The sequence below is a fragment of the Chrysemys picta genome, chromosome 11 (genome assembly GCF_011386835.1).
Source record: "Chrysemys picta bellii isolate R12L10 chromosome 11, ASM1138683v2, whole genome shotgun sequence".
NCBI lineage: Eukaryota > Metazoa > Chordata > Testudines > Emydidae > Chrysemys > Chrysemys picta.
The window spans coordinates 63096286-63121662 of NC_088801.1; the positions used below are offsets into that span (position 1 = coordinate 63096286).

The 25377-nt window shown below is 42.1% G+C and overlaps 1 protein-coding gene across 5 annotated transcripts in view; it reads left to right on the plus strand.

Moving 5' to 3' along the window:
* Positions 1-25377, plus strand: part of PIKFYVE (phosphoinositide kinase, FYVE-type zinc finger containing) — a 100562-nt gene that overhangs the window by 18596 nt on the left and 56589 nt on the right. For 4 of the 5 annotated variants that reach the window (XM_005306082.5, XM_065562126.1, XM_005306083.5 and 1 more), the window contains 6 exons: positions 8340-8478; positions 11620-11777; positions 12911-13022; positions 15114-15261; positions 15757-15924; positions 24715-24777. In XM_005306082.5, coding sequence (XP_005306139.2) covers positions 8340-8478; positions 11620-11777; positions 12911-13022; positions 15114-15261; positions 15757-15924; positions 24715-24777 — 788 coding nt within the window. The remainder of the gene's footprint in view (positions 1-8339; positions 8479-11619; positions 11778-12910; positions 13023-15113; positions 15262-15756; positions 15925-24714; positions 24778-25377) is intronic. The other variant, XM_024109205.3, reaches the window with a different exon arrangement.

Consider the following 25377-nt stretch of genomic DNA (forward strand, 5'->3'; position numbering starts at 1 on the left):
AGTATTCTAATGTACAGCTAAAAATGCTTCCTGCCCTGAGGAGCTTGCAGGCTACATGTGACTAAACAAGCAAGACTAATAGGGTTGGGGAGAAAAAGGACCAGGAATACAGTAAGATTGTACTGTTACTCTAGTTCAGTAGTGTGGCTGTTTTGATGGTACCACGAAAACTGGATTGGGTGTTCCATTGGAACAGAATGAAACGAAAGCATGGAAGCAGGTTAGTGAGAGGCAGGAAGAGAGGCTGGGGGAGGAGACTGTGCTTATGTCCTAAAGGCCAAGATTGGGAAAAGGTGAGAGGAAATTGAAAGCTTTTGAGAGCAGGAGAAATGGTGTAAGTAGAAAGGTGGAAAAATTGGCACTTATGTGGGGAGGTTGAGAGGGAACAGAAGGAAGAATTATGGTAACAAGAACAAGAGATGCTGTACTGACTTGATTGGTTCACTTTTAACTTCGCCTGTGTCACTAGGCTGCTAAAACCAAGGCTGTCGTTTCAGGCTGCTTGGAGTAGCATCTGGATGCATGCCCCCTTTATTCATTAGCACCTCTTGTAAGAGAAACCATGTTAGCCCAGTTGTCCTGGCTGAATTCCATTTGGGTCACTAACTTCTGCATTGAGTTCCCCTGGCAGATTCAATTGGAGAAATCTCTCCTGACCTCAACAGCTGTGTTCATTCTTTGTGTTTTTGGAACTCTGGAGGCAAATTCTGTTCAGTCTGCTTTTGAATGAACTGAGCATAGACTAGTCCCTGGATTTCAGTTGTTTGCTTGTTTGAAGTGTTGGAGGATGCAGCAAATCTGTAGGAATTTTTTTTCTTACATCTGCTGCTGGCTGAACTAGATAGCCTTGTTCCTTTTCTCACTTCACTCTTCCCACGCCTGATCTTGTATAAGAGTGGTTAAATTTCCAGGGGCCGAAGTAGATTTTAATAAATGTAAAAACTTAATAATCAGCTGCAGTTTTTTCTAAAGCTTTTGTCTAAATGAGCTTTCTGATGGGGAATCCCTTGCTAGAATTTAGTCATTTTTGATACAGTAAGTTTCTTTGGTGGTGCTACATAATAACTGGTTCCTACCCCAAAGAGCTTCCAGTTGTAACTGCCAAATCTAGGACACAAACACAAGGAGAGAACATGATGGCTAGGAAAAGATAATGTGAGGCTTAATATTGTTAAAGAAGTTTCAGAGTTGGTATTTTCCTCTAGAAAGATCACTGAGTGTCACCAATGTACTCAGTATTACAAAAATGCTCTTCAAGGCTATCTAAGGAGACATGGGCAGAACAAGTTAAGATAACGGAGGTGGGCAGGGGGAAATGGAGGGCCTGCCTGGTTTACAAGGAGATTATGTGGCTGCTTTAGTAGCTCATATCTTGGTAGTTCAGTTCTTCCTCTTTTGAGCTCCACTGAGACTTCAAAACAAAGGAACAGTGGAGGAAAATGGGGTTGAGGAGCTAGATATAGATGATAAAAAGGGGAGGAGGGTGAGAAACCTATAAGTGCGTTAGTGCCAACAATCTATGAATGATCGGCAAACAGAGCAGGAAGTCCAGAGTTAAAGCTCAATGCTGAATGACTCTAAAAACATGGAGAAGCTGCTAGGGCCATGAAGCTACTCTCCCTCTACTCCCAGTTCCCTGCTCGAGAAGGTGGGGCTTAGGGCGCTGTTTCAAGAAGGCTCGGACTAGCTGGCTGCTTATGTGGCGTAGGAGTGTCTTGAGCAATGCCTGGCTGACCCAATTTGCAGCTGCAGCAGTTCAGTCTAACAGTTCTTAGTAACTGTTTTGGAATGGCTCTCTGACCGGAGTATCTGTCCTGAAATACAGAGCGATGATGCAAAGCCACCCCTATCTCTGAATCCTGAGAATTTTGGCAAAGTCAGTGTCCTAGCCAATGAGACTCCCTTGGCATCTGTAGCTTTGGGTCATGCGACAGAGGCTGAATGCTTTCTTTTGGCAGACTATGAATTCTAATAGTGCTTAGCATTTAACGTGTTAAAAGCACTGTGTGGGCATCTCCAGCTAAACAAACAAACTTCGTCATCCCTTTAAGAAGGCTATTCTGTCACTGCTGCAGGAAGTAAAGGGATTAAAAATCCCAGATGACAAAATTTGCAGTAAATATCCGGGAGATAAAGTGCAGCAAAACCAATATTGGGATAGGTATTGCAGGGGACTCGTACTTACTGGATCTCATTAGAACTCCAGTGTATAGCAAACTAAGTGGAATAATTATGAATTAATTTTTAAAGAGTTGGGAAAGGCATGTTGGGGGAGGCTTTTGGGACTGATCTTGAATGGCTGGTTAACTGTTTTATGTGCACTAAAAGCCCTGTGAAGTTACAAGTCAGTACTGAACCTAAAATCTCTGAATAGATTTTACAGGCCACTTCTTATAATAGACACTTTGAGGACAATGGTACATTCAGTGGGTTTGATAGCAAAAATACCCCAACAAACTGCTCGCCCCCCCCAAAAGTATAGTTTTTTCTGATTATACCAACTTGATCTCAATGTGTAAGTAAAGAGTAAAGTATTTTTAAAGTGACTTAACAAAAAATGGTGTAACTGGGGAATACTGTAGTAAGGGCTATAGAACCACAATCAACTTGTTAGAGATACTACACAAAGATCTAGAAAAGCCATGTCTACACCCTTACCTTTCCACAGGTATCCTAGTGTAAGAGCTGACTGTCATGATACTCTTGCCATGGCTTTCAAAAATAAGGGCTAAATGTCAAGCACTTAAAGGCCTAGATTATTTTTCTATTTCAGCTGTACCAAGCAGCGTCCATTGAGTAGGTATGCAGCTGTATTCTGTCCAGAGCTAGGAAGGTTTCCTGGGCGGCAGTTGTATCCTAAATGCTTAGTCTTAGCAGAATAGTTATGAAGAGCCGGTGCTTCCTCCCTGTGGCCCTTGCTTATTTGCTTTTAGCGTTTTGCTATTTCTCACTCTTCTGATTGTAGTCCATTTTGTGCTGGAGGGAGGAGGGGACTGTTCATGGCCCCTCTCTTTGGCAGGTGGCTTTTTTTTAGAGCCACTTCACATCAAAAATACCCATATTCTGCTCTCTCTGTCATTCTTACCATATCCCATCCACCTCAATCAGGGATGAACCCAGACCCCAAAGCAGTGTACAGGCTTTGAGGTCTCCTTTGAGGATCTGAAGAGGCAATCTCACTTTTTTTGGTGTGTGTTCTGTAGATCCAAACTATTTTCTTCTAACAGTCAGAACTGATCAGAGTCTGATATAAAGTCCTTGTGTAGATATACTCCCTCTAACCCCTAGGCATTTATGACTTTGCTTAGAATATCTCTAAACTGTCCAGAGTTCATTAGTCACTCAGTCATTTCCCTAAAAAATTATTAAATCACCTTTCAGAATACATTGTTAAAAATGGCATCAGGTCCCCAAAATGCCTGACACATGTTAATCAAATACATGTTCTCTCTGCAATGCACTGTGGCATTTTTAGTAGAAATGACAGCAAGTTAGTAATCGATGTGCAAGGCAAAGTAGTGCCATGCTCTGTTTTGAGGGGTATTAAGGCTGCCTTTTGCACTTCCCTCCTAATTCTCTATTGCATTGAACAGGCAAATATAGCTCATTGCCTTAGGCTTGGTCTACACTACCCCCCCTAATTCGAACTAAGGTACGCAACTTCAGCTACGTGAATAACGTAGCTGAAGTTCGAAGTACCTTATTTCGAATTAGTTCAAACTTACCTTGGTCCACACTCGGCAGGCAGGCTCCCCCGTCGACTCCGCGGTACTCCTCTCGGCGAGCTGGAGTACCGCAGTCGACGGCGAGCACTTCCGGGTTCGACTTATCGCGTCCAGACTAGACGCGATAAGTCGAACCCAGAAGTTCGATTTCCAGCCGTCGAACTTGCCGGTAAGTGTAGCCAAGGCCTTAGCTGCTATTTGACTGTTAACTTGACTGCATTCCATTTCTACCTCCTTTGGCATATGGATGACCATTCTAACTAGCTATTTGATTAGTGTTATTTGCCAGTCAAGGTAAGTATAAAGTACTGAAAATAGGAGGGTCATACAAGAGACTATAAAGGATGTTCTTAGAGGACCCAAGTCTGCCACAGTTAGGATACCCACAAATGGTCCTATTAAAATCAGTTGAACTACTCTATGTAGTGAAGTAAATAGGGATACTGAGGCATAGAGGTGAAATGACTTACTCAAGGTCACCCAACAGGCCAGTGGCAGAGCTGGGAATAGAACCCAGATCTCTTGAGTCCCAGTCCAGTGTGCTCCACTAGGCCCTTCTGCATCTATCATGTATTCAGAAAGAACAGCCAGAAATCTCTCCATTCATCTTGCTACATGTACTTACAGATGCTTCAGCTAATACTTCAGAGAGCAGATGGTTCAGTGAGCTGTGGCAAATTGAGTAGTTATCTGTTGGGAGAGGATGAATAGGGCATATTTACTCCAGCAGACTGGGAAGAAAAAGGGTTTTTGTTTTGTTATTTGAAATACCTGGGAGGTACTGAAATACTACGCTTATAAGGAGGCCATGTATGTACTGATTGTCTGTCTTTGAAAGACTTTTATCCTGTATGTTTAATATCTGAATTATTGCAAAAGCTGATCTTCAAGAAAACTGTATCTACAAGGTAAAACTGCTTTGTGAATGTGACTTTAAGAAAACCAAAACAACAAAACCCAAAACACTAGTAACAAAAAAGATTAGGTATGTAGACTTTAAATGATAAAATTTAAGTGATGCTATAGGTGGTAGTCCGTAATTGAATTTTAGCACAAGAAATAGATCCCAAAAGGTAGAGAACTGCCACCTAAAATTGGTGTCCGGACAGAAAAATCTCTGGATATATCTGCACAGGATAAAAAACCTGCAGCTGACGCAGGCTCTGGCTGCAGGGCTGAAAAATTGGGCGAAGTGTCCCAGGGCTCAGGCCCCAGCTGAAGCCCAAATATCTACACAGCAGTTTTACGCCCTCCCCCCACCCCAAGCCTGAGTCAGCTGACGCAAGCCAGTTGTGGCCATGCCATGGGGCTTTTATCCCCATGTAGATATACCCTAAGGGTACGTCTACACTTACCTCCAGGTCCGGCGGCAGGCAATCGATGTTCTGGGATCGATTTATCGCGTCTGGTTTAGACGCGATAGATCGATCCCGGAAGTGCTCGCCGTCGACACCGGTACTCCAGCTCGGCGAGAGGAGTACGCGGCATAGGCGGGGGAGCCTCCCTGCCGCGTCTGGACCCGCGGTAAGTTCGGACTAAGGTACTTCGAATTCAGCTACCTTATTAACGTAGCTGAATTTGCGTACCTTAGTCCGAAGTGGGGGGTTAGTGTGGACCAGGCCTAAGTGACTTGAATCCTCATAAAATAAGCACAAAATTACAGTCTAAACCACCAGGGTTTGAGCTTCTTACACATTCTTATTCCTCCTGCTGGAGGAATGAAGCTTTAACTAGAAAACCTATTTTGTTTGATCTGTCCTTTCTAGACCAATTCAGGTAAATACAATCAGGCTTTGAATGTAATCAATGGTGACAAAGTTTTGATACTAATGTCCATTTAGCTAGCTGGTCATGTTCGTTTGGTTTTATATATACACCTAAATAAATAAAACAATTATGCCTTCTACAGCTAGATGGCATAGTTAAACTAGTTCTTGTAAAACTAGCTCTTGTAAAATAATTGACTAGCACTAGAAAACATTTCTGATATGTGAAGTTTTTAAAACTGCATAACTTTTTCTGTACTGAACTAAATTATCTGTTCTTGAAATGCTGTTAACTCATGTTACTAGGAACATATCATCTGCTGTAGTTGAAGGCTATTAGCAGTGACAACCATAGCTGTATGTCAGAGGTACGTTGTGACTTACTGCTTATATTGGCCAGGAAAATGCCATTAATTGTCCTTAAATGTCAATTGTTGAAATACCAACGTGGCTTCTCTTGATCCTGACTCGCTCATTACCTAAATTGAGCCTATTAATGTAGACTTTTCCCCTTTGTTTAAAACACTTCAACAGGCCAGTACTACTGATTGAAAGACTACTGCTTTTTCATTCTATTGCTCGTTTTTGTTGTTGTTGTTTTTTAAAATATAACTTCAGTGTCCACTTCCTTACAGTTTCACGTTCCATTAACTTTTGTAGTCTGCATTCCCTAGCTATCTAATAATTATAGAATAAGGCCAGAAGGGACTAAGAGATCATCAATTCTGACCTCTGTCTCACAGGTCACCAACAGCACCACACACCAAAACCAACAACTGAAATTAGACCAAGGTATTACAGCCTTCAGGAGACTAGACTATTGTGTGCCACAGGCAGAGAATAGGAGGGACTGCGATACACCAATACCAGAGGCCCTGAAATGGCAGGGAATTGATTTAAATAAGATAATCCTGGTAAATAACCTGCACCCCCTGCTGCAGAGGAGTCACTGCCAATCTGACTTGAGCAAAAATTCCTCCCCAGCCCCATATATGACAATTAGTTAGAGCCTGAGCCTGTGAGCAAGAACCAGCCAGCCAAGCACCTGAGAGGAAGCTTTGTACCACCTCAAAATACTGGCCCACTTTATCCAGTTTACTATCTCTTGCTGTGGTATCTGGTGACCAAGAAACCCCAGAATACACTGGAGAGGGGGAAGGGAGATAATTCCTTCCTGACCTCTGCAGGTGACCTGAAGCATGAGAGTTTGAGGATATCTAACATGAACCAGATGGGACCCCTCAGGGCTGTGAAGCCCTGCCCCACACTGTCAGAAGCAGCCTTACAAGTCCCACTTATAATGTGGTCCAGCTCTCTTAAAAACTAAGCTTGTTTGCCCCCACAACACCTATTGGGAGGATGTTTCAAGCCCTCGCTTCTCTAATGGTTGGAAACCTTCTGATTGCCAGCCTGAATTTGTTCACTGTCAATTCGATTAACATGTCACTATCCGTCCTATAATCCATAGCTTATTCCTGCAAAAAACTTAATGCACTAAAAGATGGCAATACCTAAAAGAGAGGACAACTGCACAAGTTGCACAGTTCTTGCTCCCCCCATAAAACAAACCAAAACCCTGCCAGGAACCTGTTTCAAATCACTTTTAAAACTAGCCTATGTTGGGTATTGTCCCCATAGAGAATTCTCATTTCAAAATGCATTACTGTGAGGTGGATAGGGAAGAGAAGATAAGATAAAATATACTCTGGGTTACTCTAAGAGGCTTCCCAAAGCTGTGGGATGTTGGAGAAGAGGATCTATTATATAGTGACAAAAAGCAAATGTATCACCATTTTGTAAAAAGAACGAGGGGTCCTTGTGGCACGTTAGAGACTAACAAATTTATTTGGGCATAAGCTTTCATGGGCCAAACCCCACTTCATCGGATGCATGCAGTGGAAAATACAGTAAGAAGATATATGTGTGTGTGTGTGTGTGTGTGTGTGTGTGTGTATATATATATATATATATATATATATATATATCACACACAACATGGAAAAGTGGGTGTTGCCATACCAACTATAATGAAACTAATAAATTAAGGTGGGCTATTATCACCAAGAGAGAAACTTTTGTAGTGATAATCAGGATGGCCCACTTCAAACAGTTGACAAGAAGGTGTGAGTAACAGTAGGGGAAAATTAGCATGGGGAAATAGTATTTACTTTGTGTAATGACCCATCCACTCCCAGTCTTCATTCAAGCCTAATTTAATGGTGTCCAGTTTGCAAATTAATTCCAGTTCTGCAGTTTCTCGTTGGAGTCTGTTGTTGAAGGTTTTTTGTTGTTGTTGAAGAATTGCGACTTTTAGATCTGTAATTGAGTGTCCAGGGAGCTTGAAGTGTTCTCCAACTGGTTTTTGAATGTTATAATTCTAGATATCTGATTTGTGTCCATTTATTCTTTTGTGTAGAGACTGTCCGGTTTGGCCAATGCTATTCACTTGACCCAGTGTTTGGAAACAGTTGGGTCCAAGGTTGATTTCTTCCCCTCCCTCCCCCCCGCAATATCGTTATGGAGAGGGAAAAAAAACACTTGGCTCAAATATTCCTTCTGATGCGAAGCTGTTCAATATGAACTATTTTGCCTGTTAACTTCTTTTATAATATAGAGATTCCCTGGAATCTCTTTCAGCATAACATCATCGTAATGTTCCCTGTATTGCAGCCATCTTAATTTGGGAGAGGTCGGGAATGACCCTTTAAGTGCTGGTTTGGAAAGCTAGTGTGTGCTAGCACACTGTTGAAAGATTCTTGAAGCATGTTGTAAGGTCACAGCCTGTTCTGATAAAGTTTTGTTTATGAAGGGTTTGCAGACTATAAGCATTGTTTCTTCCTCTCTCCAGATCGGCTAGCATTACTAACCTGTCACTGGATCGGTCTGGTTCACCCATGGTGCCTGCATATGAGACATCCGTCAGTCCCCAGGCTAATCGCACGTATTTGAAAGCCGAGACCAATGAGGATGAGCGCAAAATTCTTCTGGTACAAACTAGATTTTTGTCGTCTTCATTGTGATAGCGACATGTTGTGTGCCTGTCTTTCTATTGCTTTCTTTGCGGTACATCTTGTGGCTGTTTTTCTTTTATGATCTTTTAGGGTTTTTTCCCTTATGGGTTAGCAAGTTCTAATTGTAAATAGTTGTTTTAATGTAAAATAGTTCTCTAGTCATTTGAATAAATTCTAGAGACCACAGCTAATGTTAGAAGGTTTGAAATTTGACCTTCTCCCCATCTGCTTTGCTTGCAGAGTTAATGTAACTTTTCTCATAGGAAGTAGCACTAATGCATTTATTCCAGAAAAGTAATCAACACCAGTAGCACAGCACAGCACTCTGGAGCAATCCTGTTATAAAACTTTCTGTTATGTGTGCGTTGTGAGAAATACTACATAAAACTAAAAGAAACACCCAAGCCCCGGTTGACATACCTAACGTTAATAAAATAAAGTCAATTTAAATTGGAGGGAGGGGGGAGATGTTTCATTTAAAACTGTCCAAACTGCATAACTAATGCTGAATCTTTCTGGGCTTCTATTCCCATTCAAAACCCAACGAGGTCAAATCTTGTACTAGCCCTGTCTCCCTGTGGATTGCATATGTAACGGCAGAATTTGATAATTGGTGGTGGCTCACCTTTTTATTGTAGAGCTTCCACATTGAAGCAAGCTTTGTAATGAGACAATTTCTTCCTTTTTTGAGGAAGGAGAATGCTGTAGCAGATATGCTCTGCAGAGGGAATCTAGGAGTGTTGGGGAGAGTAGGGGGACAGTGTCTCTGTCCCCCAGACTGAATAAGATCCTAAACCAACAGCTTAAACATTACAAATACAGCTTGGGACAAAATAGTCAAAACTGGTCTGTCTTCACTTAACTTTAGATCTGATTTTTAGAATTGTTGCTTTTTATGCAATAATTTAGGATGTCATAATTGCTTATTGCAATACAGGAACTACCCTGAGTCCTTGTCAGGTCATGATACTCTTATGTGACGCATTGAGTTGACTATACTATGATAAAAAGTTAATGGCCTTTGCTTGAGAAGGGGGAGTTTGTGACAAGGTGCAGGAGCACTAGAATTCTGAATGAAATCCGTGCGCGCTTCCATAATCTGCAAGCTAAAATCCTAGAGTTTAAAGTGTTAAACTGTTCTGCCACTTGATTTCAGTCTAAAACACAAGGCTATATTAAGATGATTGAATTGCTACTGGATCAAATTTTATATACTCCCGCTGTGGCAGGAGTGAAGTGCTTTGTAGCTGACAACCCAAGAACACTGGAGAGGCTAGCATGGGGTGCATAGAACTGGAGTCAACCAATCAGTGGAGCCAGGTTCCTATAAGATGAAGCCAAGGGGGGGGGAGGGAGGGTAGAAATTGCTGGGGGTAGATATAGTAAACTTGCACACACAACTGGGTTAAAATCATAGACTTTTTTTGGGGGGGGGAGGGGGAGATCCTAAGGAAACCGAACTTTCCTGGCAAACTTGTCATCTCAGCAAAAGGGTGAGAGGAGAGGAATGCTGATCAGATGTGGTAAATCATTCAGTTACTTGAATTTTTAAAGGGGTGAGGAACTGGATTTGTTTATTGTGTATGAAGAAGCATGTGGTGGAGTCCTGGCTTTTTTTTTTTTTTTTTAATTGTTTTTGTGTATTACGCTATGTGTATATATGTATAATGGAAATATCAGGAGCGTTAAATCTAGTCTTGTTCTTGAAAATATCAGTATGTCTTGTGAGCATTTTTTAGCCCTTTGTTTGAAGGGTTTTTTGTTGTTGTTTTTTTTAAACACAAAACCCTAAACAGTCCTAAACAGAGATTAAAAATAAAAACACTTGAAGTCTAAATGAAAATCCCTTCCTCTCTCAATCAGTTTACTTGATAACTAATGTCATAATTCTACTGGTTCTATGTGTTTACATAGTCTTTTGGGGGGGAAAAACCCTACACTTCCTTAGGCTAACTTTTATGCATCCTGTAGTAGCAACTAAAGAAACCATCCCCATTCTCCCCTCTCTTCCTCTTTGGACTGGTTCAACATCTGCAGATCTTTTCCTGTGGTGTATGTCATTTCAAAGGACGGGAGCATCCATCCACAAGGATAAGCGCACTATCTGGCTGTTCTGGCTGCAGAGACGTAGCCAGGACCAATGTAAATATTAGCTAGGCCGCAGCCATGCTAGTGCCAGGAGGTTTTATGACCACATGATTCAAAGTTGTAGTGTAACTAGCCAGCACATCAGACCCTGTGATTGAGTTGTCTAGCACCAGAAATCTGTGGCGAGAACCTGAATTGTGGGGTGTGTGGAAATTCTGTTCATGGATGTTCTGGGCCCTTGACTATGTTAACTGTAAAGTGAGGTCCTAGAGGTGTCTTACCATGCAGAAAACTAGCTTTGATTTCCCAGCCGTGGCTGCTCTTATGGAGGTGGAAGTACTGGGAAAGGAGGGTTTGCATCAAAATGAATGGAGGCTTGAACATTAAGGATTCAGAAGGGGGTACAGAAGATTGGAGGTAGGGATGTGGTGGTGTGATTGGCCTCTCAATTGTCCAACAGGCAATAAGTGGAGATGGTGGAAGTTACTTGAACAAAATGGCAACATGGAAAGCATCATTCTCAAAGGGATCTCCTTAACTAGTTGACCAAAGAGAGCTCTGAAACAGTCTTGAGTGCAGCATTCAGGTCAACAGCACAGACTGTTCAGAAGAGCATTTATTGCTTTACCTGAAAAAAGAACCAGTGTTCCTTGGTCTTCTACATAGCCCCCAGTTCCAGGGGGCTGAAAGAGGGAGCTCAGCATGGTAGATCTAGTGCTATGAAAGCACTTGATGACTTAGTCAAACAATGCAAAAGCTCACTGTGTATGTATAAAATATTACTGCAAAAATTCTTCCCTCACTTCTTTCCGAATTGATCTTTGGTATTAGTCTGTTGCTGCTGCCTTATTCTGAGTTTATAGGATCACTTGCTGTAAAAGAAAGGACTTAAATAGCAGCTGTTATGCATTTGCTTCTAGATAAGCAGTGTATAACACCTTCGATTGTACTCTTGTTACTGGAAGGCTGTTGATCTAGGAGCCAATTTAAAGGCTTGAGCTAGTCTTTTTAAAGGTCTTTCTCACACAGGACTCTGTCCAGTTAAAGGATTTGTGGAAGAAAATTTGCCATCACAATAGTGGAATGGAGTTTCAGGACCATCGCTATTGGCTGCGGACACATCCCAACTGCATTGTGGGAAAGGAACTAGTCAACTGGCTCATCCGAAATGGACACATTACCACAAGGTATTCCTGATATTTAAAAATGCTTAAATTAAACCCATCTGCCATTGCCCTCAATTGTAGGTGTTGGTTGGTGTGTGTATCAGTGGATGGAGAGGAGAAAGAGGAAATGAGACTCTGATCTCCTCCTCCTTTCCTCTGAACAAGGTAAAGAATGTCTTTAGTTCATTTGCCAATTCTGACAGCACATAACCTAATGAAGGGGTAAGTAGAATCAGAAGCTAGGGCAGACAACTAGCCCAAGGGAATGGAATTTCCCAGTGGGAGGGGAAAGGTAGTTGGGGTGTGGGGATGGAGCAGAATAGGAGTAGCAGACTGAAATGGGCAGAGGGGACAATGAGAGAATGGTAATCACTAAAACTGGCACTAGACTATAGTTAAGAATGTCACTGGTTTTGGAACACTGCGCTTTGTTTCATAATTGCTGATCAATTCATTCTTAAAGGGTTCCTAATGTTGGTTGAATTAAGCCATGCCTTTTGGGTAGAGGCTCTAGTGATAGTCTCCCCTTTTAAATAATGTAACCTCCCTAAACAAAAGATCAGATTAGCTGTGCTGCGTGGATATTGCAGTTGTTTCTTAGCTGCATGAGCACAACCTTGCTGCTATAGCTGGCTGGCCTGGGGGTGGGGTTCAGGACCCCTCTAACTATATTTGTAGGCTTTGGATGGCCCCAGGATCTAGGGATAACTGGGTCTGCAATGTAACAGCTTACCATCCCGTATAGCACTGGATGTTTGCCTTGCAGTGCTGAGGGCTTGTAAAGGATTATCCCTGTCTTCCTGAGTTAAGAGGGGCAGGAATCGAGATGATTCAAGCCTGCACAGCACGGGCCTGAGTCTTCAGCGGTGCTGAGTACCTACAGCAAGGAGTTGGGGGTGTTCAGCACCTCCAGAAATCAACAGCCAAACATATGGGTGGGGAACACTTGCATTCCTGGCTCTAGTCATGTATTCAATCCACTGCCTCACCAAATTGTTCGAGAAAAGGTACTTAGAGACAAATAGTGAAAAATAAAGGAGAGCTAAAATACGTGGTGTCTAGTCAGGCTTTTTTTGGGTAAAAGTCTGTACTGTAAACCATACACACTTATAACCAGACTCTTAATACTCGCCTGTCTTTTATTCTGCCCTTAGAGCTCAAGCCATCGCAATAGGTCAAGCACTGGTAGATGGACGCTGGCTGGATTGTGTCAGTCACCATGATCAGATCTTTAGAGATGAATATGCTCTGTACAGACCACTACAGGTACAGAAAGCTCTTTTCTAGCTGCCATTGGAATGCCCACTCAGTTGTGGCTGGGGAACTGTTGTCAATCTCCTTCCACTGTATGCTCTGCTAGCTCCTAGGTTTCAAGAGAACTAGGCCTAGCCCAAGTCTTTCCTCATGTTCTCTGTACTCTTGGTCCTGTCCCTATGCCAGTGAGTCTGTCTTGTTTTGTGAGTGTGTGGAAATATTCTTAATCTCATTAAACCACTAATGTAAACTAATTGAGTTAAGGTCATAGAGGAAACTAGGTCAGGCAAGGAAGCTGTGATGCTTCCTCTGGGAGGAGAAAGGGTGGCCACACCTATGTTAAGTTAAAAAGGAGGAGGGGTTCTAAAATATCTGATTGCATCAACAAAAGTCTAAAGTCACCATGGTAAGCACATTCCAATGTGGCTTCTGAATAACATAGCCAGTATTCAGAACAGCTGTCACACTCTAGGAGTAGATGTCACTTGTGATAGTGTGTAGCTTTTCCGGAATTGGCCATTGTCTCTTTGAACAGTGACATCTTTGACAAGTTCTTCATAAAGACTTAAAAAAATACAGCATCATTCCAACTCTTAGACAATATTTGGGGAAATTAATTACTTAATTCCTGATCAAAAGAAGTTGATGGGTTTAGGAAGAGATTGAATTCCCTAATTCACTTATTTTTGCCAGTAAAGTATCTGGAGACTTTGCATATAGGGTTTCTCCACCCTGATATATAAATGGTCTCTCTTTATTCTGAGCCTAAGTTGCAGTGTGGAGAAATAAAGTCAGGGCCCCAGTAAAGGAGAAGTTTGTCAGTCACTGAGATGCTGTCTGGGCTCTGGCATGGTCTTGCTTGAGATATGCTGAGGGGTAAGATCTGCCAATACCATTAGTTTTTGTCTTGATTCATGCAATGACTTCTGACATTCAAGAAACAGAAAGTTTTAGTTATAGTTGGTCGTATATAGTCTGCAATTCATGATTAACTCGTGATTTACTGGTCATGCTCTTGTATGATCTCTGATACTTTGGTGTGTAAAGTCAGCAGGATGTTGCATCTGACTCGTATCTTGTCTGTTTCTGTAAAAATTGGGAGTAACTCCACTGAATTCAGTGGAGTTAAACTGGTGTCAGTGAATTTGTATTTGCAGCAATTGCATTAGTTTCAAAGGAAGGAATTCTATCTAGAACTGCAACTTTTTTGGTGACTGGAAATTGCCGTCTGGTGGAGGTAGATTGGAGTTGCTGTGGGCTCTCTGGGATTCCCTGCTGTCAAATCCCAAGGCCTTGTTTCACAATAGTGTCTCTTGATTTAGAGGGCTGAACCTGGCTTTTGACTGAATCTGTTAGCCCCACTTGATTTAGTCAGTCACAGAATTGCTCAAGGGGCTAAAAGTGCATGCCCTTCTCCCAGATCAGCATGGTCAGCTTATGGGGGGCAAAGGATAAACTTTGGCAAACCTCTATGCTCTAGTCGAGTGGTTCTCAAATGTTTGTACTGGTGACCCCTTTCACACAGCAAGCCTCTGAGTGTGACCCACCCCCTTATAAATTAAAAACACCCTTTGATATATCTAACACCATTATAAATGTTGGAGGCAAAGCGGGGTTTAGGGTGGAGGCTGATAGCTCGTGACCCCTCCTCCCCCCATATAATAACCGCATGACCTCCTGAGGGGTCCCGACCCCCAGTTTGAGAACCCCTGCTCTAGTCCTAGCACTCAAATCTGTGCAGGCTTTTAACATGTTGTCTGGGACAAATAGAAAACTTGCAAGTTTTCTTTCATTTCCCTTACTTGTGAGAGTGGGGTGAGGTGCCTGAGGGAAGAAGCAAAGACTGATGTGGGCAGAGTAAAGAGGTACTCGCTTCCTGTCCTAAGCAGTTGCTGCCCCCCCTCAAGTGGTGGGTGATTGAGTGATAAGTTTATCCCACTGTGTGCGTACATTTACTTCTGTGAAGTGCTTCAGGCTGCAAGACACAGTATAAATGTAAGCTGTTGCTGTTTTGATCAGTACATAGTAGTGCCTTTCTAAAGCAGCTTAACATCCCAGTAGGGCTGAAGAATAAATTTACTTTCTCTTTTCCGGATCTTCCAGAGCACAGAGTTCTCAGAAACCCCCTCTCCAGACAGTGATTCGGTGAACTCCGTAGAGGGGCACTCCGAGCCATCCTGGTTCAAAGACATCAAGTTTGATGACAGTGACACGGAACAGATTGCTGACGAAGGGGAGGATAACTTGGCCAGTGAGTTTCAACTGACTCTCTTCCAGCGTAACATGACAAATTAGCATGACTCTTTTTGTGTGTGTGTGTGAGATATGGAAGTGAAAGTCCTGCTTTGCTGGTAGTAGCTGTAAGCTTCCAAGGAAACTAAAACCTCGCTAGTCCTCCTGTTTCTTGTGGTGGATACAGTATTTTCTAATCAGTTTGCAAGATTTGATGTTTCTAAATTAGTATAAACTTTCTGGATTACGGTAGCACAGACAGGCTAGATCGGGGTGTCAAGACAGACACTGTCCTAATGTTCACTTGGGTTTTAAAATAAATCTATAGAACTTCTATCCAACACTTAATCTTATCTTGAAGTGTACATACTTAAGACTGAAAATACTGTATACCTTTAGTATTGCACACTGGGCTTTATGTATTAAAGACAATTTTTCTCCTCTCCAATACCTTCATGATACCCATTTGAACCCCTTTCCTCCCTGTATCTTCCCCCTTACCCAACATTAAAAGACTCTGCCAGCCCTAGCAAGCGCACATCAGTCAGCAGCTTCCAGTCCGCAATGGACAGTGACTCAGCCGCTTCCATCAACCTGAACGTGGAGCTGGACAACGTGAACTTCCATATCAAGAAGCACTCCAAGTACCCACATGTGCCCCCTCACCCTGCCGACCAAAAAGGTATGAGGTAGTCACCAGTTGGAGTTGCACATGATGGAAAGCGGTGCCCTGACACTGATGTTTAGACACTACCACCTGTAGTTGTCTTGTTGATGGGTGTATATATAAGAGATCTCTTTACTTCCTCCTGACACTATTACCTTTGTCAGGGTGCTCAGAATAAACCAACTATGCCACCTTCTCTGAAGAGTGCAACTTCTTGTGTGGCTTTTCTCTTTGCAGTCGGAGGATTCAATGCTTCCTCCTCTCTCCTTTCACAGCCTGGCAGTTCCAGACATATTGTCTTGTTCAGCTAACTGGGATAACATCCTAAGTGTGTGTTCCAAGAAGATGTGATTATTTTAAAAAAACAGTGACAGTCCGATCTTAGTGTAACAAAATCTATTTTAATTCTCCATTAATGATGGAGAAAACTTAATCCCTCCCCTCTTTTCATCAGTTTACCACTGTTGGACCAATTATCCTTTTATAAAATGCATTGATTAACAAATCTAATAGTCAAATTGCTGAGTAACTTTTTAAATCTCTTCTATAAATGAATGCTAAATTGGAATGTGAAAAGGCAAGTGAAATCTATTTGAAAATATCCCCTATTCTCCCATTCTATTGTAGTACACTGTGAACCAGACTATGGCTGACTGAAACAAAGACTGGCCCACTGTTTTTGTTTGAAAATAATTGTGGTGCTCCTTTAAATGCTGGGGTGACTCTATATTTCTGTTCTCCCTTCTCTTACCTGCAGATTCCTATCCTTAGTTTCTTCGAATGGACATTTAAAAGTCTTTGATTATGGAGTCTGGGCACAGTTCTTGTAAGGTTCACTAGCAGAGTAGCATCTTTAATTGGGATGTTCCTAATGAGTGCATCCCTCAGTTGTCGAAGTAAATACAACAGAAAAGTTTCTGTTGGGGTGATTTAGGACAGAAAAGCTTATTTTTTTCACTTGTTCACAGATAGCTTGCTCTGAAAAAATTTGAGTTGGACAGAGAATACTGGAAGCTTCAGCCTAAAATGAGTTTGAGGGGGCAACTGTTAGCAGCCAAAAAATGAAAAAGCCCCTTTGGCAGTGGGAAGGGTGAAAAATAGTGTGTGTTAACCTTAAATTCCAGTATCTACAGCAGGCACTGCCGGTATCTGCTAAAGCCTGTCCAGAAGGAAAGGAAAATAGGTGTATTTCAAAAGCTGAGTCCCTTATATTACATAATAGCCTAGTTTTGCCTGATGTTATGACCCCACCTTCTTCCCCTCAAAAGATTATCAACCACGTCCGTTGACTTCCCTGACCATTATGGGCACAGCTTACTACTTGGGTTCCTAATTTAAGGCATTTAAGCTTGAAAATGTTGTCCACTGTACCTTATTCAGTGTATAAAACTAGATATTTGAGAGCAAGCGCACACAACTGGAATCAAAGATAAGCCAGGTAATTCACAGTGTACAGTAGCTGAGGCAGTCAGGAATAAACCTAAAAGGAAAGTGTATTCCCGCTACAGAACTCTGAGATCTTGGAAATTGCTGATGCAGATGTTTCTAATCTCTTCTTTCCTTGCTTTCCACTTCTGCGCACACCTTCCCCCTCCCCCCCCCCAAGGATGTGGACTAGATTATCTTCAATTCTCTGGAAGCTTTATGTTCCTGTCACATTGATGAATATCATATTTGTCATTATCTACCCATTATAAACTGATAGGAAAATGTGATCCTAGGTGGTCTGTGGGATTTTTATTTGTATTTGTATTTTTTTGCATAGTCCTAAATTTTGTGGGTTAGACTCGTAGACTTTAAGGTCAGAAGGCCCTTCATATCATCTAGTTTGACCTATTGCATATTGTAGGTCACAGAACCTCACCCACTTACTCCTATAATAGGCCCATAACCTCTGGCTGAGTTACTGAAGACCTCAGAACATGGTTTAAAGGCTTTGTTACAGAGAATCCACATTTACACTAATTTAAACCTGCAAGGTACCCATGTCCCATGCTGCAGAGGAAGGCAAAAACAATGTCAGGGTCTCTGCCAATCTGAGAACACTTTACTATGGAAGTAGATTCTACTGTGTTGTAGCCTCAGCATGTTACTCTTCAACAGAGTTGTGAAGTTTGACCAAAGTAGATAAGCCAGGAGGAGGGAGGGAGCCCAAGAACAACATCCAGGATTACAGAATTATTAAAGACATCACTTGCCAAATCAGCTGTTTATCTGCTTTCCAAGGACAGGAATAAGTGGGTTGATAGAAATCTGCAATGGGTTGTGGGCAGAGTTAGCATTACCACTGGACTGAAATATGTAGAGGGAATCTAAACTGGGAGGAGCTGGGACACTTGCGGAATTAGAAAAGATGGGCCGGAACCAACAAAATGAGACTCACAGTGGAAGTTAATATACCTGGTGAGAGGCGGGGGAATAATCCAAAAGATCCTCCTATTAAGAGGGAGAAGCCTGGAATTCAGTAAATCTGAACGAAACTCACCATTGGAAGTCTATATGGCTGTGCAAGTTTGTATGGCTATGGTTGAGTCTCATTTATACCTGTGAGGCCCCTCCTAAGTGCAAGGAAGTGGGCTGCATTTGGCTTAAAGGATGGTAAGCCTGGTTACAGGCAGTACAAAAGAAATCTGTGTAGTTTGGGGCTGTTTTAGGCAAGTTTTACATGATGAAGAAGGGGAATTTAATGGCGCTCCTCTGTGTCTGGAACTCATGTAACCAAATCTGGAATTTTCCATTCATTTCTGGCGTAAGCAAATTTATATCCAGGTAATTTTATACCAATATAAAAGTGAGAGTAATTTCACTAAGATGGTGGAATTGTCATGAGGTTGATCAGAATCAGGCTCTCTGTGTACAGCATTGTTTAACTAGGGGTAGATAGCCTACAACATTTGAAGCCAGTAATTGTATGACTATCTACATACTTATAGTTCCTGTCCTGTTGTGTGAGAACCTCTAGGGGAGGCTGTGGGATAAAGTGGAAAGGGAAATACTTAAATGTTTTAGACAAGAAACCCTTCCTGACTGTCACATAAGACTGTGAAAGTTTCAAAAGGGACAGGAGAATGGAGTGTTGGCCCTATTATTCCAGGCTTCTAAAACTAGGCTGGTCAAGACATGAGAAACTGTACTATATTTTCAGGGGAATTAAATAAATGATCTCTAAAACAAGAATGATGACAAAAGGAAAGTGCTAAAATAGTAGTGGTCAAATGTGTGTACTGCCACCTCATATTTATAGTTCACTTGTAAGTAAATCTTGCTTGGTGGCTGTTCTGCCAAAATAATCTTCCTAAGGAATTAAGGAACTAATTTGGAAATTTTCTGAAGTATCCCCACACAGACAAATCTTTTAACAGCTAATAGATGCTGGATGCAGTCTACTGTGACATTGCCCTATGAAAATGATGGGAATTAGGCGCTGGCTTTGTTTTAGTTAGGATCTTCTGTTACCTTACATGGTAGTGAGTTTGTTCCTTACTGTGAGAAAACTTGCAAAACTGGTGATGACACACCCTCCTACACCAGGAAGTAATTTGATGGTTTCTTCACACAATCTATAAGTCACAATCATGGGGGAAGGGGAGGTAGAGTAGGGACAAAACATCAGTTCTAAGAAGTATGTAATCAATTCTGCAATATAAAGTTACTTATAACTGGTGGAAATTGCAGGGTGTATACTGCAGGGAACAACTGTAGAGCAATAGTCTATAATGTACTAGAAACCTTTTGGTATTCTAATGCTGCTTTTTGATTGTTGCAGTGCCCAGTATAGGGACTTGTCTTTGTGAGATCATTAGACTCAGTAATATCAGACACTTCCATGAAACTAAATTCCAATACGATGACCTTGGAGTCAAATTTCATTCATTTCTAGGGTGTGCAGCCCAAATGCTGCAGCAGGTTCTTAATTTATAAGCCAGAAAGTGAAACTGATGATAAACAAAAATGAACTTGATCATCATGTTCGCTTCTTGCATTTCATTCAGTGAAAACCCGCTCAATGGTTAAAAGTGAACTAGTGTTACAACAGGCAAACTTTTTTTATTGTTTAAAATGGGGATGTTTTGAAACTTCACCTTGTAGAATTTTTGTCAATTTTTGACAATTCTCTCTTCAAATTCTCTTCAATACAGAGCAGTTTTCACATTTGTGTAGTTGGACTTAAAGGGGATACAATTGCAGTGGAACAGGGGAAAGGGGGGCTGTCAGTCCGTAATAAAAAGGTGTCTTGTGGCTTTTTTCTGTTTTTAACCAAAGCTTTCGTAGAACTATTCACCAAGTCTAATGTCCCCAGGTGTCTTGGTTAAGGTATGATGAGCGAGGGCAAGCCCAGGCTTGCCTGTCTGGGGGCCTGTCACCACCAAGGGAAAATGGCATATATTCATTTTGCTAATGCAAGATGATTTTAAGACCTTTTAAATTGCTGTTAGTGGTCTATAGTGATTACAGTAGCAATGAAGAAAAGCTCTGTCCCCTCCTGATCTCACTTCATCCTTCCTAATGGTCATGGCTATTGTGATTGGTTTTAACTCTTTCCACCCCTTTTCAACCATGCGAATTATTGAAGTTGTTGAATAGTTTCAGGTATACCCTATTTCTACCCATGAAACCCTATTTAAAAGCTATATAGAATCTATGGAATAAATTGCATTGTCTTATAGCCTGCATCTGTGAACAACAGACTAATTTAGTCTATTTCAAACTTCCAAGGTGCTTTTAGACCTCAGCTCTGATCTATAAATAAACTTGGTAGAACTTGATTTTTATTTTTTTTATAACTTTTGACAGATGCTTATTTTTAATTTTTTTTCAGTTGTGGGACATTGAGGGGCATTCAGACAATTATTTAATGACCCCTTGAGATTCAGAAAGTTAAAGCTTTATAAACTATTAAAACACAGTGTCAAAATATACAATGTAAATATCCTTAAAGCAAATCATACTTACTTTTACTATTAGTTTGCTAGTCCATTTGTAACTAGCCTAATTCAAAAGTTTAGATCACTACATTTTGACTTTAAGTTCTCAGGTAAAGTAATAGAAATGCCACTTATCTGTAAGTTTTATTTATTATAATGGAAACATTTTCATTGGTTTGTGTGTGTCTGGTGAAATCGACATTTACCGATACTTACCAATAAAAATCTAATCTTTCAAGCTATGACTTACCACACATACTCCTTGCTCCCCATAACAAAACACATCATGGGTATAAGCAGGGATACAAAATAGTTACTGGTGCGGTACTGACTAATGCTAGGCTGTGACCTCAGGACAGAATAGCTTGCAGTAAAATATCTCATGAACTGCTGTTGCTGGAAACTCCACCTACTAGCTTCCATGCGGGAGAGCTGGAACTCTTGAGTCCCTCGTTCCCAGCCCTGTTCTTGAACATCAGGCCTCACAAAGGCACGTGGACTTATTTAAAAAAATAATGGTGGTTAACCTTCTAGAGACAGCCTCTCAAACAAAAACAATATACTTGGCTCTAACTTTATTGTCACCAGGAGGCCTCTGTATGGGTGCTAAAGCTATCTAGCTTGTTAGACAAGGATACAAAAATTAAAACAACTTCCTGAAACGGGGCTTAAACAAAATATACAATATTATGCGGGGGACGGGGGTAGCATGTGACAAAACATTTATTGCTGCATGTTGGGTTCATCTGTGGTAACAAACTTGTGGCTTTGCCACTTCTGAATAATGTGGTCATCCCAAACTCATGCCAGTAAAATCTTGATACATTTTGATTTACAACATATGTATTTCAGATATTCCTGATAAGTAACCCTCACTTAGGGCTAGATTGTCATAGCCCCTACAATGCATGGTGGAGTAAGATTCTCATATTGAGACTCCAGCTGTGGGCGGGGGGAGGGGGAAACTACTGCAAGGGAAAGGGTCCTGGTTCTGCCCTCTACCTGCTGTCCAGGGTGTATAGGGGGAGTAAGCTGCTCTGTGAAAAGAAGTTAAATAACTTCCTTCTCATTCCAGAGTAAGTGATGTTTGGGGAGGAGTGATGTCCAAGTCCCAAATTCGTGTCTCGTATGCTTCTGATGTAGGGTAGCTGTATGCTAGCCCTGAAATGGGGCAAGCTGCAAAGTAGTAAGCTAGCCTTTAGTATAACTAGTTGTGCACAGCTTATTAAAGACACTCTCCTTTCAACCCCTCCTCGGACAAAATGTTACAGTACTAGTAACAAAGGGGATAGTGCCATCTTGGACTCTTCATCCGTTATGTCTGAAGCTTCAGTTAGAGCACCTACAGGACAACCTGCCCAAACTGGGATTGGGATTGGGATTCCTCCCTACTGGGGGTGTGGTGGTTTGTGGGTTTTAAAATAAGGGACTGTGCTTGCATATGCCCGCTCCTCTTTCCTGCTCCTTCCCCTCTCTGCTGCCTAGTTTCACTATCGCTGGAAAGAGTCCTCTTGCCAGACATGAACTGAAAGCATGCGCTTGCATTCCCAGGACATGTGATTAACCCTTTGCAAAACCGAAAGAACTCCATGCGCAGAGCTGTCAAATGCATGAAATAAAATGAAGAGATTGTGTTTCTCTGTCTACAGTCCAGCACTGTGGTTTTCAAGCTGCTTTATTTATGTATTTATGTATTTTTTAATTTGTGGACCCCTACAAATTTCAAATGCAGGTGCGGACCCCTTTAGAAATCTTAGATATAGTCCGGGACCACAGGTTGAAAACCACTGGTCTAGAGTAATAATCATAAGGGGGTAGGGGGTATTTGCAACACTAGCAGATAGGAAACTACCAGGCAAAAATGTAGTTTATGTTGACTGTAAAAAGAACAGGAGTACTTGTGGCACCTTAGAGACTAACAAATTTATTAGAGCATAAGCTTTCGTTGACTGTGTCCCTCTTTAATGTTGTGTTGTCATTCGTGAGGGCGTAGTTCTGAGATTTCTGCTACTTTATCAGTTGTCTTATTTAGTTCTGTATTTTTCTCTGCCTTGCCAAACACTTCTTGTCTTGAAGTGTTAAGATTTTTTTGGGGGGGAGGGAAGCGTGGTGGTCATGTTGGGGGTGCTTATGTGGGACTTGGGGACACTGGATACTACTTTTTCCCTCTAAACGGCATTGCTGTGTTTTGGTTTTGTGAAAGCTGGATATAGTTACTAACTTGACATGTGATGGTTACAACTGGTTGATAGATATTTCCTGGAAAACTCTTTTTGGCAAACAAGTTGACGAGTAATTACAAAATATGGTATCTATTTTGTATTACATAACACACATGCATATCTTATACACCCGGATGACCAAACTTGCTGATCCTCAGAGCCCCATGTGACAATCTTCAGATGTTTAAGAGCTGGTGTGCACCTGCAGCCCCATGGACACTCCCACCTGCTTCCAGAGGTGACGTGTGAGGGGAGGCACATGGGGTCACATGCCTTCCTCTCCCGCCCTCGATTTTTGCCAGGGTTTGCTGGCCTCACTCAGTCATGTGCAGCCGGGCCCCCTCCCTGCACGGCAGCTGCTGGAGCCAGCAAGCTGGGAGCTGCAGCTGAGGGCAGAGGCAGCAGTAAACAGCGGGAGCAGCAGGGAGAGCTGCTGCTTTTGCTGCTGCCTTTCCACGACATGCTAAAGCAGCCGCTCCTCCCTGCAGCTCCCAGCTGTTTGCTGTTGCCATGCGGAGCTAACACCTGGGACCTGCAGGGAGGGGCCACTGAGGGTAAGAGGGGAGTGTGCCAGAGAGGTCATGACTGAAGCTGTTGGGGGGTGGGGGGGAACTGAACCTTTAAACTGTGCTCCCACACTCTCAGCAGGTACCAGTCATCTGTGGCAGAAGCCCCTAGCCCCACCACCCCGCCACAGGGCAGAAGCCCCAAGCTCCTTACCCCCCAGTTTGGGAGGCGGAGAATGGGGGTGGGGTTTCCGCAAGCCACACTTTAACTGTAAAAGAGCCGTCTGCAGCTCACGAGCCACAGGTTGGCCACCCCATTACACTTCACTCACACACACACACACACACACACTCACACACACACACACACACACACACCCACACACCCTTCATAATCTGCATGTACCTGTATGTGAACTGATAAATGCCTTTATACATACTGTGTGCTGTGCACACATTTTTGACTGCCCCCTTTTCGTCTCTCCATTTTGACCATAATCCATTTTAAGTATGGCATAAATTCCCCCACTCCCCCCAGCTCTTAAGGAGAGCATGTTGCATGTCTGTTTCTTTGATGGAGAAGAGTCCTGGAACCAGATGGCTCTCTCTCTCTCCTATGAGAGAGCTACTTGTTCATAAAGGGCCTGTTAGCTGCATCTGAGAACAAAGTTAAGGTTATGCGTGGACGTGGGAACACCTTCGGCTTTAATGTGCCTTAAAAAATTAAGAGATCTTCTTCCTCATTGTGTTTGGGTACCTCTACAGTGTCTCCCAGGTAAAGACTTAATACATTCCAGATGTAGATGTAAAGGGGAAACTAGCCACATGTAACTTGGAAAGGCAGATTTCCCCTCCCCCCCCCCCCCCCCCCCCCAACTTTTATTTTGTATACTCTCCATGTTAGGTTGGTTGCTGAACAATTTTAAGCAGTTTTGTGCCGGCATTTTGGAGCCTTGACGGAACAAGCATGAGAGGATATTCTTGTCTTGACCGCTCATCAGGTTGTTGCTACAGCAATGACTAAATGTTTAAATGAGTAATATTTTTCTCTTATGGTGTGGGTGTGTACATAATATAATTATACTGGCATGCGAACATAACCTGTCATTTTTCTGTGTCTCCTCCCATCTCCATCTGCTCTGTCCTTTTCAGAGTACTTGAATCCTGACAACGGAGGGCAACAGATGATCTCGATAAGTGACGCTTTCATCAAGGGTAAGATGAATGGAAAGGCTTTTTTCTAGTGAGTGGGTAATGTAATTATGAAAGCTTCTATTGATGTTAGAGCTGGGCTAAACATTGGCTTATTAAAGTAATTCTAAGGGCACTTAGTGAGAAACTCTTGTGTAACTTTCTCCCCTTATTTGGTTCACTTTCAGATTGAACTCAGGCTTGTCAAATTCTTTGTATTTAAACGCCCTTGAAAAGAAGCTTCCTTCATCACACATTGACTGGCTGTGTTTAGCATTTTGTTAGCACTTCCCCATCCCTAAATGTTTCTGCATGAGATTAGTGTTTTTTTTTTTTTCTGGGCTCCGTCAGGTGTTTAACTCTCCGACCTGCTTATTTCCTTGTGCACACACAAATGTACCTAACACCTCTGTGCCACCAATCTCTCAAAACTAATCTCTGAGGTCATTGTAGCACAACTTCTCTTGTCACTTCTGTTGAAAGGCAAGTCCTGTTGGGCACAGTTGGAAGTTTGAGACCCTTTTAGATGGGATGCTTTTGCCTGGGCTCTATGATTAGGAAGCAGGCTATATATTTCTGGATATTAAGGCATGCAATTTATTGACAAATATTCAGTGTCAGGTG